Source organism: Lotus japonicus, chromosome 1, assembly GCF_012489685.1.
Source record: "Lotus japonicus ecotype B-129 chromosome 1, LjGifu_v1.2".
Taxonomy (NCBI): domain Eukaryota; kingdom Viridiplantae; phylum Streptophyta; class Magnoliopsida; order Fabales; family Fabaceae; genus Lotus; species Lotus japonicus.
In genome coordinates this window covers 96,527,822-96,542,661 of record NC_080041.1, presented here as the reverse complement: position 1 = coordinate 96,542,661, position 14,840 = coordinate 96,527,822, and the positions used below count along the sequence as shown (strand labels likewise).

At 37.8% G+C, this 14,840-nt stretch overlaps 1 protein-coding gene and 1 pseudogene across 5 annotated transcripts; both read left to right on the top strand.

Moving 5' to 3' along the window:
- Positions 1–436: 436 nt before the first annotated feature.
- Positions 437–3,927, top strand: LOC130713517 (heat shock cognate 70 kDa protein-like; annotated as a pseudogene).
- Positions 3,928–7,838: 3,911 nt separating this feature from the next.
- Positions 7,839–14,451, top strand: LOC130728123 (2,3-bisphosphoglycerate-independent phosphoglycerate mutase). 5 transcript variants are annotated; one of them, XM_057579475.1, is made up of 10 exons: positions 7,839–7,984; positions 8,220–8,408; positions 8,818–8,945; positions 10,017–10,167; positions 10,249–10,452; positions 11,241–11,665; positions 11,921–12,113; positions 12,203–12,298; positions 12,607–12,762; positions 13,087–13,421. In XM_057579475.1, the coding sequence occupies exons 2-10, from the start codon at positions 8,241–8,243 to the stop codon at positions 13,249–13,251; spliced, it is 1,686 nt and encodes a 561-aa protein (XP_057435458.1). In that variant the 5' UTR covers positions 7,839–7,984; positions 8,220–8,240; the 3' UTR covers positions 13,252–13,421. The 5 variants fall into 5 exon arrangements, with proteins under 5 accessions (XP_057435458.1, XP_057435459.1, XP_057435460.1 ...); XM_057579477.1 differs by lacking the exon at positions 7,839–7,984 and adding an exon at positions 7,993–8,068; XM_057579479.1 differs by lacking the exon at positions 7,839–7,984 and adding an exon at positions 8,016–8,139.
- The last annotated feature ends 389 nt before the right edge of the window (positions 14,452–14,840 follow it).

Below are 14,840 nucleotides of genomic sequence, written 5' to 3'. Positions count from 1 at the left end.
GCCGATCCGCTCTCCCTCTCTTCCTGCTACTTCACGCACAGCCTTCTTCTTTTTTTTTTCTCCTTCTTTCACGCGTCCTCTTCTTTCTTATTTTTTTTTCTTTAGCTGCTTCCCCATCCTTATTAAACCATCTAAACCTAATTCCTCAAGGGCTAAACTAAAAATCCTAAAATCTCTCTTAGTCCTTGTCTCTATTTTTAATCCTAACTTTCACCCCCTAGCTCTCTTCCATTTCATAAAACACACTCAGCATCACAAAAAAAATATTTTATTTCATTAAAGTATTAATATATCACCTATTAAGCCACCATACAATATAATCTTAATTAAAATAAAATACCAACATTATTTTAATTAAAAACGGGGTGTTACACCTTTTGCCTCTGATGGGGAGGAAGACTCAGGATCTTTTTTTGGGTTCGACTGGAAAATAGTTATGATTGGGTATGGAGGTGGACTTGTTGCTGGAGTTGCATTAGGGAGTACTTACAGTCCACAGGTACTTAGATGGCTTAAAATGTTCTTTTGAGTTGGAAAAAGGAAACCTCTCTTTGCATTGTAAATATGGCTTTCATATGTTCTATGACACATGCATTGTATTTTCGTTGGGCTTGTATTCCGGCTGAATAAGGTTTGGGGTTTTAGACTTGTATTATTGTCCAATTACAGGATTTATCGCATATTAGGCCAAGTTAGGCTTATTGAACCTAGTCCATTCACTCATGGTCGAAATAATCATTTGCTCTACATTTAAGGAGCATTTCCTCTGTAATTTGGTGATACATGACTAATGTTCAAAATATCGGACCGATCACCGTATCAGTCTAGGCACTGATTCAAAGTTTAATGGTCAAATCATGGTTGAACCGGTAATAATTAAATAACATTTAAAGTAATATTTACTATAATTGTGGCCTAGACACTTTCTAAGAAGTCCCTTGAACCTTTCCCATACTTTATAAAGATTCTTAGACTCCATTTGATAGAAAGTAGTGATGTCCTATCTCAGTTGCCTCATGGGAGAGTTAGGGAAATCATTTTTTAAGAACTTCTTGGCTAGCTCATCCTAAGAAGTTATACTATGTTGAGGTTGAGCTCTCAACTACTCTTCAGCAGTATCGCTCAGAGTATATGGGAAAAATGTTAGTCTGACATCATCCAGACTTACTTGTTTAGATACCACGGGGGACACCTGCATAGTGACCCGAGCCATGTGAGCATATGGATCCTCCAGTAGGCTTCCTTCGAATTGATTATGTGCCATCAAGTGCATTATGTGCAGTTGAATTTTGAAACCTGCTGGCAGGCCTGCTAGTTTGGCAATGCTTCCCTCAAATCTGTGCATTAAGATTTTTTACTGACTGCCCAACCTCCAATGTAGCCTCATTCTCTAGATTTTGAGCTAAACGAGCTTGTAGTTCAATTTTCACACGCTCATCAAATTCCGCATTTAATTGAGCACGAAGCCGTGCCTTCATCTTAGCTGGTGACTCTTGAGCCATGGTACTTGTAGCCTTTTCTCTTGCTTTTGCTCTTCTTCATTGGGACCTGTACTTCTTCTCGATCTCAGAATCAAAAAGTATAAAATTTAGGTCTACAGTACCTCGCATACACTAAAGCAAACAAACTAAGAGCACGTATTGAGTACAATAATAAGTTCACAAAAGTGTCAATTGAAAAATACTAACTTTGACTCTAAGGGAAAAAAAAGATCTTAGCAACCGCGCAAATTGGAAGATTGGCACTACGTATTCATGCACACCCTATGCACACCCTTTGGTATTCTTCACCGCGTGACTGCTCTAGCCTCTAGTAGCTTTCATTTTGCTTCGTACAACACAAGGATTAATGAGACCACATCGAAATACCAACCGAAAAATACTCTTTATAAGTTCTCAAAGAAAGTAAAAAACACACACTCAAACAAGGCTCACCCAAAGAGGTAACTTGAAGGAAGGATCATGGGCATGGCGAGAAGATCGAAACGAAGGATTTGCAGTGGGAATCGACCTTGGCACTACGGGCAGGCACAACACAGTAGAGTGGAGATTATCCACAATGACCAGGGAAACAAAATCACACCTTCTTTTGTGGCCTTCACACAAGACCAGAGATTGCTTGGTGATGCTGCTAAAAATCAAGCTGCTACCAACCCAGAGAACACAGTCTTTGGTATATTATTTATTTGTTTCTTCCTTGTGTGTTAAGTTGCATAAAAAAATGTTTGATGTCTTTCAAAAAAATAATGTTTGATGAAATGAAAATGAGAAATATTATTGTTTTTCAGATGTTAAGAGGTTAATTGGTAGGAACTTTAGTGATCCTGTGGTTCAGAATGATGTAAAGTTATGGCCTTTCAAGGTCATTGCTGGGGTTAATGACAAACCCATGATTATCCTAGCCTACAAGGGTGAGGAGAAGCGCTTTTCAGCTGAGGAAATCTCAGCTATGATCCTCATGAAAATGCGGGAGATTGCGGAGGCCTATTTGGAATCAGATCTCAAGAATGCTGTTGTTACTGTACCTGCTTATTTCAATGATACGCAGTGAAAAGCCACTAGAGAGATGCAGCTGCCATTGCCGGCCTCAATGTGATGAGGATAATCAATGAGCCCACCGCCGCAGCTCTTGCGTATGGGCTCGACAAGAGGCCTAATTGTGTTGGAGAGCGAAATATTTTTGTCTTTGATCTCGGTGGAGGTACTTTTGATGTGTCACTCCTTGTAATTAAGGATAATGTCTTTGAAGTTAAGGCCACGGATGGAAACACTCATCTCGGTGGAGAGGACATTGATAATAGAATGGTGAATTATGCGGTAGAGGTTTTCAAGAGGAAGCACAAAATTGGACATAAGTGGGAACCCAAGAGCTCTGAGGAGGTTGAGAAGTGCTTGTGAGAGGGCAAAAAGGACACTGTCGTATGCTGTTGTTACCACCATTGAGGTAGATGCTTTGTTTGAGGGCATTGACTTCCAATCCTCAATTAGTCGCGCAAAGTTTGAGGAAATAAATTTGGATCTTTTTGAAGAGTGTATGAAGACAGTGGATAGGTGTCTTGTTGATGCTGAGATGGACAAGACTAGTGTAGATGATGTTGTCCTTGTCGGCGGCTCATCTAGGATTCCCAAAGTGCAGCAGCTATTGCAGGACTTTTTCGATGGGAAGGATCTGTGTAAGAGCATAAACCCTGATGAGGCTGTTGCATATGGTGCAGCTGTCCAGGCTGCTTTGTTGAGTAAAGACATTAAGAATGTTCCTGACTTGGTGTTGTTGGATGTTACCCCGCTAACTTTAGGTTGGAGACTAACAAGAAATCGAATGGGTGTAGTGATTCCTAGGAATACTACTATTCCTGTAAAGAAGACAGAACAATTCTTTACAATTGAAGATAATCAATCCAGTGTGTTGTTTGATGTTTATGAGGGTGAGAGAACAAGGGCCAGTAGCAACAACATGCTTGGTTCTTTTACTCTTTCTGGATTACCTCCTGCTCCTCGAGGCCATCCTTTTGATGTCTGTTTTTCTGTTGATGAAGATGGTATCTTAACTGTTACTGCTAAGGAGAAGACTACTGGCAATAGGAATGAAATTACTATAACCAATGACAGAGAAAGACTGTCAACAGAAGAAATAAACAGATTGATTCAAGAAGCTAAGGTGTTCCAGACTGAAGATAAGAAGTTCCTCAGGAAGGCCTATGCAATGAATGCTTTGGAAGATTATGTTCACAAGATGGGGGTTGAATTAAAGAAGAAGGATATCGATTCAAAGATTTGCTCACAAGAAAAGGAGAAGATCAGTTCTGCTATTGCTAAGGCCTCAAATTTGCTTGATTATGATAACCAGCAGGATGCAGTAAATTTGCTTGAGGATTATGTGAAGGAGCTTGAGAGCATGTTTGAGCACATTATGGGAAAGATTGGCTAGTTCCTTTTTCAGTGTGGTGAATAGCTCTTTTTTATGTCATGAATGCAGATGAATCATATTAACTAAAACTAGTTGAAGTTTTGTTGAATATATGTTTGTGATTGCTGTTTGTTTGTTTAGTTTGAATGGTGTTCTACTTTTGGTAATCATGGCACATGTTAAGGGCTGTGATTGTTTGGAGGGTACTAATTGTGAAGTTATAAATTGTACTAATGTTTATGATGATCTCTTGACAGTTACAATTTGCTCTCAATTATACTGCACAAACACTTTTTTGAATCTGATTTTGTACAGGTTTTAATGGATTTTTGGCGTAGTGGTACTTGGCCCAAGGGATGTAATGCCTCCTTCATTGCTCTAGTACCTAAGGTTGAGTGTCCGCAGCAACTGAATGACTTCCGTCCGATTTCATTGATTGGGTGTATCTACAAAGTTATTTCTAAGCTTCTTGCAAATAGGATTCGGCTTGTTTTGGGGAAGATAATTGATGAGAGCCAGTTTGCCTTCCTGGGAGGGCGGAATATGTTGGATAGTGTGGTCATTGCGAGTGAGATCATTCATGAAGCTAAAAAGTTGAAGAAGCTAACTTTGGTGTTTAAAGTAGATTATGAAAAGGCTTATGACTCGGTGGAATGGGACTTTCTATTTTATATGATGGAGAGAATGCATTTTAGCCCGAAGTGGGTGAAGTGGATGAAGAGTTGTCTTGATTCTGCCTCGGTTTCAGTTCTTCTCAATGGAAGCCCTACAACTGAGTTCAAGATGGAAAAAGGGTCTTCGTCAAGGCGATCCACTTGCGTCTTTTCTCTTTCTGATTGTTGCAGAGGGTTTAAATGGGCTCCTTAAGCAGGCAATGTGTCAGGGTAAATATAAAGGTTATCTAGTTGGTGAAGGGCAGGTGGAGGTGCCTATTCTTCAGTTTGCAGATGATACAATCTTCTTTGGTGAGGCTTCTGTTCAGAATGTCAGGGTTGTGAAATGCATTTTGCGTTGTTTTGAATTGGTGTCTGGCTTGAAGATTAATTTTCATAAGAGTAAATTGGCGACAATAGGGGTGGATGCGAGGACTACTAGCAGGCTGGCTTCTTTGTTACATTGTCGGGTTATGAATATTCCTTTTGTTTATCTTGGTATCCCTGTGGGCAGTAGTGCTCATTTGTCTTCAACTTGGGCACCAATACTTCAAAAGATGCGTGGTAAGCTTAACCAGTGGCGTCGTCGACACATTTCTTTTGGTGGTCGTGTCTGTTTGATTCAGAGTGTTCTGTCTTCTCTCCCGCTATACTTTCTCTCTTTTTTCAAAATTCCTGTGGGTGTTGAGAAAGAAGGCAGGAGTATTATGCGTAATTTTTTGTGGGGTGGCTTGGGGGTTGAAAATAAAATCTCTTGGGTAAGCTGGGAGCGGATGTGCAAACCAAAGGACTTGGGAGGTCTGGGGTTGAAGGATTGGACAAAGTTTAATAAGGCTTTGCTTGGGAAATGGAGGTGGCGCTACTTGACCGAACCCGATAGTCTTTGGTGTCGCGTGCTTGGAGCCAAGTTGAGCTCTAAGGGGCGGGCAGCCGAGTCGCCTTGGTGGAGGGATGTTCAGAAGGCTTGCCTTGATGGGTCAGGAGGGGATTGGTTTGATCTAGGTCTCAATAAAATTGTTAAAAGGGGTGATGCCACTCGGTTTTGGACAGAGGATTGGACGGGGAATGGTACTCTTAATGTTCGCTTTCATAGACTCTATAATCTGTCTCGGCAAAAGTATGCTACTATCAAAGAGGTGGGGGAGTGGATAAGTGGGGTTTGGGGTTGGAAATTTCGTTGGAGAAGAGAATTGAGTGAGAGAGAGAAGGGGTGGGTTCAAAAAATGTGTGAGGAAGTGGGAGGTATTACTTTAATGGAGAACCAAAAGGATGAGTGGAAGTGGTCCCCATGCCTAGAGGGGACTTATACAACTAACAGTGCTTATTCTGTTTTGCAGGTGTCTGAAGAGGAGGATCCAGATCAAGCATTTAAACTATTGTGGTCTACCCCAGTGCCCTCTAATGTCAGAGCATTTGCTTGGCGGTTGTTGTTAGATCGTCTTCAATCGAAACAACAATTGCTTCGTAGAGGTGTGATTCAAGTCCAGGACGATGCTAATTGCGTTTTCTGCCATGTGGAGGAGGAAAGCACAGCCCATTTAATGGCTTCATGTCCAAAGGTGCGTGAGATTTAGGCATTGTGTAGTGACTGGATGGGTAGCCCGATTGTCCTTCATGACTCGCCTCGTGAGCATTTTCTGCAATTTGCATTTCATAGCTGGAATAGAGCTCAAAAACTAGGTGAGATTGCTGTCTGGCTTGCTGTGGTTTGGTCGGTTTGGCTCCTACGCAATGATATTATTTTTAGAGCTGCTGAATTTGATAAGGAAAATCTGCTAGATTTAATCCAGTTTCGTTCTTGGAATTGGATTCGAAATAAGGTGAGGGGGGTGGGGTTCTCGCTATTCGAATGGAAAAATTCCATAGATGCATGTATTCATTCACTGTAGCTGGATTCCTCCACTTTGTGCTGCTGCAATGGTTCGTCTTTAACTCCATATATATGTCATTTATATTGAGTTGGCCGTGGGTACCTGGTTGGCTTCGCTGCAGCTGGTGTTCCAGGAGGGTATATTCATGTTGTGGGGGTTAATCATTCCTTGGAATTGGAACTGTCTTTAAGCTAGCTGTTTTCAGTTATAGTATAGGAACTATTGGGGGTTTTCACAAATTCTAGCACTTTTTTTCTGTCTTCTTTTTTTTGTCTTCCTCTCTTTGTATATGGGTTAGCACCCCTTGTGCTTAATCAATATATTCTTTGCCTATAAAAAAAAAACTTTTCTGCACCTTGCAGCCTTAGTTTTCTTCTATTCTTATTATGTCAAAACAACAAGTTTAAATTTCACACTGGACATGACTAATGTTGTATGCACTTGCAACTTCTATTAATTTGTTGAGTTTGTCTTTTGGAAAATAATGTTGTTATTCAAAGCCCTGCTTGCATAGTTTATAAACTTGATATCTGTTGATAGAAGGCCAATAATTGGACTGGAAACTATCTTTCACGTTTCAGAAGCTCATAATCGATTCTCAAATATTAATCGGGGAAATCTACCAAAATAAAAATGTTTAGATAGTGCCATCCAAAATCAATTTCAGGATTGAAATCAACTTTGGGTGAAGTTGGATGGCTTAGCTTTCACGTGAGAAACAATTGATCCATTGGAGAATTTATTGAACAAAACTGCAGGGAAACGGCAGGAAAATCTTTACAAAAAGTAGTACCAAAATGCATAACAAATAGGAGGTATTAACCCATATGAGAATCAATTGAAAAAAGTTTTAAAAAATCTGTAGGAAAATCTCTACAAAAAATAGTAAAAAATCCACAGCAAATAGGAGGTATTAATCTATAAGAAAATATATTTGAAAAAAAACTGTAGGAAAATCCACATAAATTAAATTTGAAGTCACTCACTAGTGAAAAATTCCAAAGAATAAAAATCTACAAGTAAATCCAAAAGTATATTTTTCCATGGAAAATTTCCCAATAAACCTATAGATTTAAAATTATCTTGAAAATAATTAAAAGTCGGTAGAAAAATTTATAAGGAATTTCTGCAAAAAATATCCACAACAACCTTGGTTTATTGTATTGGACAATTAAAAACCACCACAAACCTATATGTCTAAATTCTGAAATGTGTCGAATTCCCAATATGTCTATCTATCAAGACCTATTATATATTGCTTATTTCTCTCTCTTCTATTTCTATTTCTATTCCTATTCATATTCCTATTCCTATTATTATTATCTAGGTTGCGAGTCAAACTTTTTGAAAAAATATATATAGACTTTCCACTTTACTAGACTTGTTTGTACCAGTCTAATAAAACTGCTTTTATGTACAGCACAACACAATCCACTTGTCAGGTTAGTGGGTTACCCGTGTGACATTTGTTCAGTTAGTTGCTGGCTGACACACATACAAACAAGGAGGGAAAAGCAAGTTCTAGAAATCACTATTCTCTACAAAGTTCTCTGCGTGAGTCTCATCCTCTGATTTCATTTATAAAGTTTGATAATTTTTCAATTTGCATCTGCATGTCCTGAAGTTTATATTGAAATAGTAGGATATCCAAACTACATGATCTAGAACTAACATATAGATCATGCTATCAGTCTATCACATAACAACATGTACTCATAAGTGATGTTTATATAAGAATCATTCTTAATTTGTTGTTGAATTTGGATCTTTGGTTTGGTTGTTGCATCAGGATCAGGCATAGAAGAGGTTAATGCAGATGGGTAGCTCAGATTCCTGGTGGAAATTGATGGATCATCCAAAGCTTCCAAAGGGGAAAACAGTGGCAGTTGTGGTGCTAGATGGTTGGGGTGAGGCTAAACCTGACGAGTACAACTGCATCCACATAGCTGAGACACCCACCATGGATTCTCTTAAAAAGGTATGTTATTTCCTTCCGGTCCACTGCCCTTGTTGGATGGTGTTGAAAAGATCCACATTGACTAGACTAGATATATGCCTAAAATAGTAGAACAATCATCATCCCCAAGTTAGTTTTTTTGGGTAGAGCTAGACTTAACCCAAATTTTAAGATAGTATCAGAGTCCATCCATCAGAAATTTATTTATTACAGAGCACTCATATATGAGACACTCACGCTTCAGATGTCCAATGTGGGCGTGAGGGTGTGTAGGGAAGCCTTATGTTGACTAAAGTTATGATCAAAATAGTCCTTATAAAGGGTAGAACAACCCTCACCCGAAGCTAGATTAGATTTTGGAGTAAAGTTAGGCCTAATTCAAATTCTAATCGATTGAATGAAGGGTGATTCTTTGTTATGTATATTGTAGGGTGCCCCTGAGCATTGGAGGTTGGTTAAGGCTCATGGTACAGCAGTAGGTCTTCCAACAGATGATGACATGGGCAATAGTGAAGTTGGTCACAATGCACTTGGTGCAGGTCGCATATATGCTCAGGGGTAAATTCAAACTAACTTCTCATCTCCATCTATATTTAGCATCTGTTATATGCTGCTACCAGTGCTAGTTTAATTGTACTAGTGATCATCATCGTATACTACTTCTCCTTTATAAATTAGTTGATGTGTGGAAATTATTTTAGAAGAATTGATTTTAGACTTGTATTATCATAAGGGCTTGGTCTTCTTATCCTTCTTGAATTATATTACTGATGTTTCTTGATTTCAAAGATGAGCCGATCATGTTTCTTGTAAACATTTGGATTTGCTGTGCATATATATCATTCTTTTATGACATTGGTTGGGCCATAATAATTAGCTATGGCTTGTCCTGTAATGTGCATTGACTATAAATTATGATTTGTCCTTTATGTGATAAGTATGTGTAATGTTCTCTTGCCTACTTTAGTTTCAGGACTCAAGCTAATAGTTCATACGTTTCTTTATATTCTTCACCATTTTAAGAAGTTTTTCATTTCTATTTATTTATCACTTTAAAAAAATCAAGTGAGCATTAATTTGGGGGGAAATTTAGGAGTAAAAATCAACCAGGGAGATAAATAATATATTAGGAGATTAGATCATAATTTAATTAAAAATGAGTGTATATACTATTTCATTATTTCTTAATTCATGCGCCAAAAAGTTTCACATGTAAAGGAACAAAAATAATTGATAGATAATTAGACATATATTTCCTGGTAGGACCTTCAGAAACCATTTTTGCAGCGGTTTTCAATTGCCACAAAATGTTTGGGGTCTAAAAACTGTTGCAAAATGGTAAGTCTGAAGGGTGTTAATTAGAAATCTGTCTATGTATTATCATCGCCCATAAAAGAACAGATGAAGTATAAAAACACCTTTTTTGCTTAGCCTTATTACATATAACTTCTCCCAAGGTTTCTATTTCTCATGTTTGGGTGGCCATATCATAATGTCAATAAATTTCTTTGGAGGATTAAGGAATTATTATTGGACTTTACCATCTTGAAATGTTTGATTATTGTCTTCCCTAGTTTTAAATGCATTCCTAATGTCAATGGGGACTTGGTTTGTTTTTATTCATTGTAGTGCAAAGCTGGTGGACCTCGCTCTAGCCTCTGGAAAAATTTATGAAGGAGAAGGTTTCAAGTACATAAAGGAATGTTTTGAAACTGGCACATTGCATCTCATTGGGCTGCTGAGTGATGGTGGAGTTCACTCCAGATTGGATCAGTTGCAGGTGATTGTTTCTGAGGCTGTAACTTTGCTTCCTTCATGTTTGTAAAATATCTTCTTTCCAACTAACTTCTTTTTTGTGCAGTTGTTGCTTAAAGGGGTTAGTGAGCGAGGAGTTAAAAGAATCCGTGTCCATATTCTCACGGATGGCCGAGATGTTACAGATGGCACAAGTGTGGGATTTGTGGAAACACTTGAAAATGATCTTACAAAATTGCGCAAGAAAGGTATCGATGCAAAGATAGCATCAGGTGGAGGTCGCATGTATGTCACAATGGATCGTTATGAGGTATTATATATAATTGGCTCTTTTCTTTTCAAAAGCTTTTTAATTGTACACACGTCAGTTTTGATTTCTTGATAAAATGGATAGTTCATAGTTGAGTTAAAAGAAATTTTCATATTTTTAAATTTGAAGGTAGTTCAGTTTATGGTGTTTGACTACATTTTCGAGTTGTATTGTGCATGCATCTAACATCTTTTAAAAACCCAACAAGTTTTGATCAATACTAGTGTTTGGCTGTGACCATTCCATTGTTTCACTTTGAATTTGACTTAGTATTTGATCTTCTCATGCTGGTACTTAACCTGCAACTTTGAACTTCAACTAGTTTCTATTACTGTTTTTTCGTGTAGCTAAGTGCATGTTTGGATATGCTTCTATAATTGATTCTTAAGGCAAAATCAATTCTTAAGAGAAGCTTTTCTGTGAGTAGCTTCTAGGTTCCAGAACTGATTACGAGGAAAGAGAAGCCGATTCAAACATGCTATGATTCTAATATCCACCAACCAATTTGATTCCGTCTGTTGAGATTCGTTGCGGTAATGCCATATTGCCTCTGAGGTTTGACAGAGGAAAACACAATAAACCTTATTTACCCTGGGAATCATGGCTACCTTTACAAAAAGGATTCAGGATATAAGTTGGAACTGTTGTTAAATATATAAGTTATAATATGAGATTGCCTTTTGTGGTTAATTTCATATTTTCTCTATCGTTTCTCCACGTTAGGATTTTCGGGTCCTAACAGTGTGTATTTGTTTCATATGAACCATTGATTTCAAAAAACACTGCAGAATGACTGGAATGTTGTGAAACGAGGGTGGAATGCGCAAGTTCTCGGTGAAGCGCCTTATAAGTTTACAACTGCTCTTGAAGCTGTCAAGAAACTGAGGGCAGAACCAAAGGCCAATGACCAGTATCTGCCTCCCTTTGTTATTGTTGATGAGAACGGGAAACCTGTCGGTCCGATAGTTGATGGCGATGCGGTTGTTACGTTCAACTTCCGGGCAGATCGAATGACTATGCTTGCTAAGGCTCTTGAATATGAAAATTTTGACAAATTCGACAGGGTTCGTCACCCTAAAATCCACTATGCTGGAATGCTTGAATACGATGGTGAATTGAAGCTTCCAAGTCATTACCTTGTTCCTCCACCAGAGATTGAAAGAACCTCTGGTGAATATTTAGTGTATAATGGTATTCGGACCTTTGCATGCAGGTGAGTTACTGAGTTATCATTATCACTATTTTAATCTTTAGGATTTTCATGTTATTGTAATAATTTCATGCAATCCTTAATCTTTCTGTTTGCGTATACTATTCTTGATGGTGAATGTTTTGGAACTATCTAATGCATTAGAAATCTATCATGTTTTTTTTGTTACTGTCTAGCTTTAGCACTATTCAATATCTGAAACTTAGGTTTTTAAATGATAGCCATTATAGTAACTTCTACGAATTTTCTCTCCAACAGCGAGACGGTTAAATTTGGCCATGTCACATTCTTCTGGAACGGAAACCGCTCTGGATATTTTAATCCAGAATTGGAAGAATATATAGAAATCCCTAGTGACATTGGGATTCCATTCAATGAGCAACCAAAAATGAAAGCATTACAGATTGCTGAAAAGGCAAGGGATGCAATTCTTAGCCGGAAATTTGATCAGGTAATTAAATGAGCCCTTAGGTGATTTTGGGAATGAGTCATGGTCTAATTAAACTTTCTAGCTACTATTTTATTTCTTTTGTCGCGTAGGTACGTGTCAATCTACCGAATAGCGACATGGTGGGGCACACAGGTGATATTGAAGCAACAATTGTGGGATGCAAGGCAGCTGATGATGCAGTGAAGGTATGAACTTTAATTTTCAAATTTGTAAGATCTTTTTTGTAAATAAAGATTTTTATATTTTTTTTCGGAAAGCTAGCTGAGAATTCTTCTATTTCCCTCCAATTTTGGCTGTTTGAAACGGAACAAAACAAGTCCTATTATCGGTTCCATTATTAAAAATCCAAGCATACCTTTAGCAGATGGGAATCTATGCCAAAAGTGGACATGTCATAATTTGATTGGTGGGACAGGGAAGGGGACACCAGATGGGGAATGCTAAATAACTACTCATTGTATTAATTTTTCTGCGCTTACATATGTAATTGCAGATGATTCTTGACACAATAGAGCAAGTAGATGGAATCTATGTTGTCACTGCTGACCATGGAAATGCAGAGGATATGGTCAAGAGAGATAAATCTGGAAAACCTCTTCTAGACAAGGATGGGAAAATCCAGATTCTCAGTTCTCACACTCTTCAGCCAGTAAGTTTCTCAAAATATGATCACTAATGAGAAAATTTTACATTGAGTTGCAATATTCTCTGGTTTCAATGAGTTATTCATAACTTTTGGGATCTGTAGGAAACCATTGTGAAAAATATAGACTTGTAGTCTTTTCTTGCCATGTAGTTTATCAGTCATTTTAGAAAAGAAGCTTAAGTGCATGATACACAATTGAAAATCACGGTGAAGTCCCAATCACAATGGATAGTCATAAAAGCTCTACCGTGGTTTTCCATTGTGTATCCAAACAAGCACAATATACTTGAAATAATGTCTCATACTTGTTTCTATTATGGTGTTAAGGTGCCAATTGCTATTGGAGGTCCTGGATTATCACCTGGTGTCAGGTTTAGAGACGATCTTCCCAACGGAGGTCTAGCCAATGTTGCTGCAACTGTGATGAATCTTCATGGATTTGAGGCTCCCAGTGACTATGAGCCAACTCTTGTAGAAGTAGTTGACAACTAGGGAACCAATAGATGAATTATAATTTGCAAAAGAACATACAGGTACAGCCTTAAGTTACAGCATTTGAATAATTAAAAGTTTTCATCCCTCCACATGTATGGGCTTATGGGGTACCTTTGATTAATACCAAAAAATTAGAGTAAATAAATTAAAATGAAAAGTCTTCCCAATCCAACCTGTTTAGAGTTTTTTTTTTTAAATAAGCGCATTGCTCTGATACTCTTGAAAATACTTCAGCTAATATTTTGAGACTACAAAAGACCGAGTTGCAAATTTAAGAAAATTATTAGTAAAAAATTTATCGCGGATTAAAGCAAAATGTATAAAACTTCTCTATTTTTGAGGCTACCAAAGAAATTGTTTTAAATCAATTAAAGAAAGAAAAAAAGAAAGGGAAAAGTTCTAGTTGAACGTTTGAAACCGATCAAGGTTTGAATTTGAAAGAACTAACAGGTCCAGTTGGTCGTAGATGTGGTGGGGAATCTTCCTAGTGGCGAATCTTGGCTTGTCCATGGTGCTAACTGCTAATGGAAGAGATAGTGGCGACAACACACGAGTTCCATATAAAGAGATTCATGTATCAATAATAGATCATATGCACATAGAACCATTAGATATTTTAATAATATTCATACACAATCTAAGTATATGCTTCACATCAAATCATGGATAGGTCTGGTCAACATGTAGAATAGATATGCTTTCTATGAATTCATAGTTAGTGTGTACAAGTTTCCAAAGCTTAGGACCATGTCACTCTGACTAAACCTTTGGATGCAGATTTTGGAGAGACAGTGCAATGGAAGGAACGAAATATTTTCCACCCTCAAAACAATCCCATTTGCAACAAAACCAGTGAAATACTTGCCAAAATCTGAGCATGTGCATACTCTGTCATGTATTTGGATGTCTTTCGAGGCCTCTTAAGATAAGAGAAATGAGAGAGATATTGAAAACTGAGAGCTAGTTGAAACAAACTGTATTTCATATTCTGAATCTGTGTTTACAATAAGATGCTCTTATATAGATCAGCAATACAAGGTGCTTGCAAGAGAAGCTAACCTTCCGCAATTTTGTCTCTCCACAACAAAATAGCAAGCTTCCGAACTGATTGTGTGTTTGTGTAATTTTATATTTATGCAGATAGTGCAGTTAGTAATCTTTTGCGAAAACATCTCAAGTTTTAATATTTTAGTGGTACACCTCGACTCTTGCCGATCTTTATTCTTCTTTCCTCCACAGCTTTATTTCCTTAAACCATTTCTTTATTGAGACACTTTTCAGTGGTATGATCTGCTTCCATGGCATCTACATAATAACCACAAGAAAAAAAGTACTAATGCCAAATGACTAACATGCAAGTAGCAGTCACCCCGAGATTGAGAGAAAAAACAATACAAACACATTTCTTTCTGAAACAGCTGTTGTAATTCCATTCAGGATCCATGGCTTGTTGCAAGCATATCAATGACTGATAAAAACCAGAAGACAACAAGTAAACTAGTAATGAAAGGCTGTTTCTTCAAATGGGATGCTTCTGTTGTGTTGTGTCTTACCTTCGGATCATTAGACTTCCGTGGAGGTAGAGT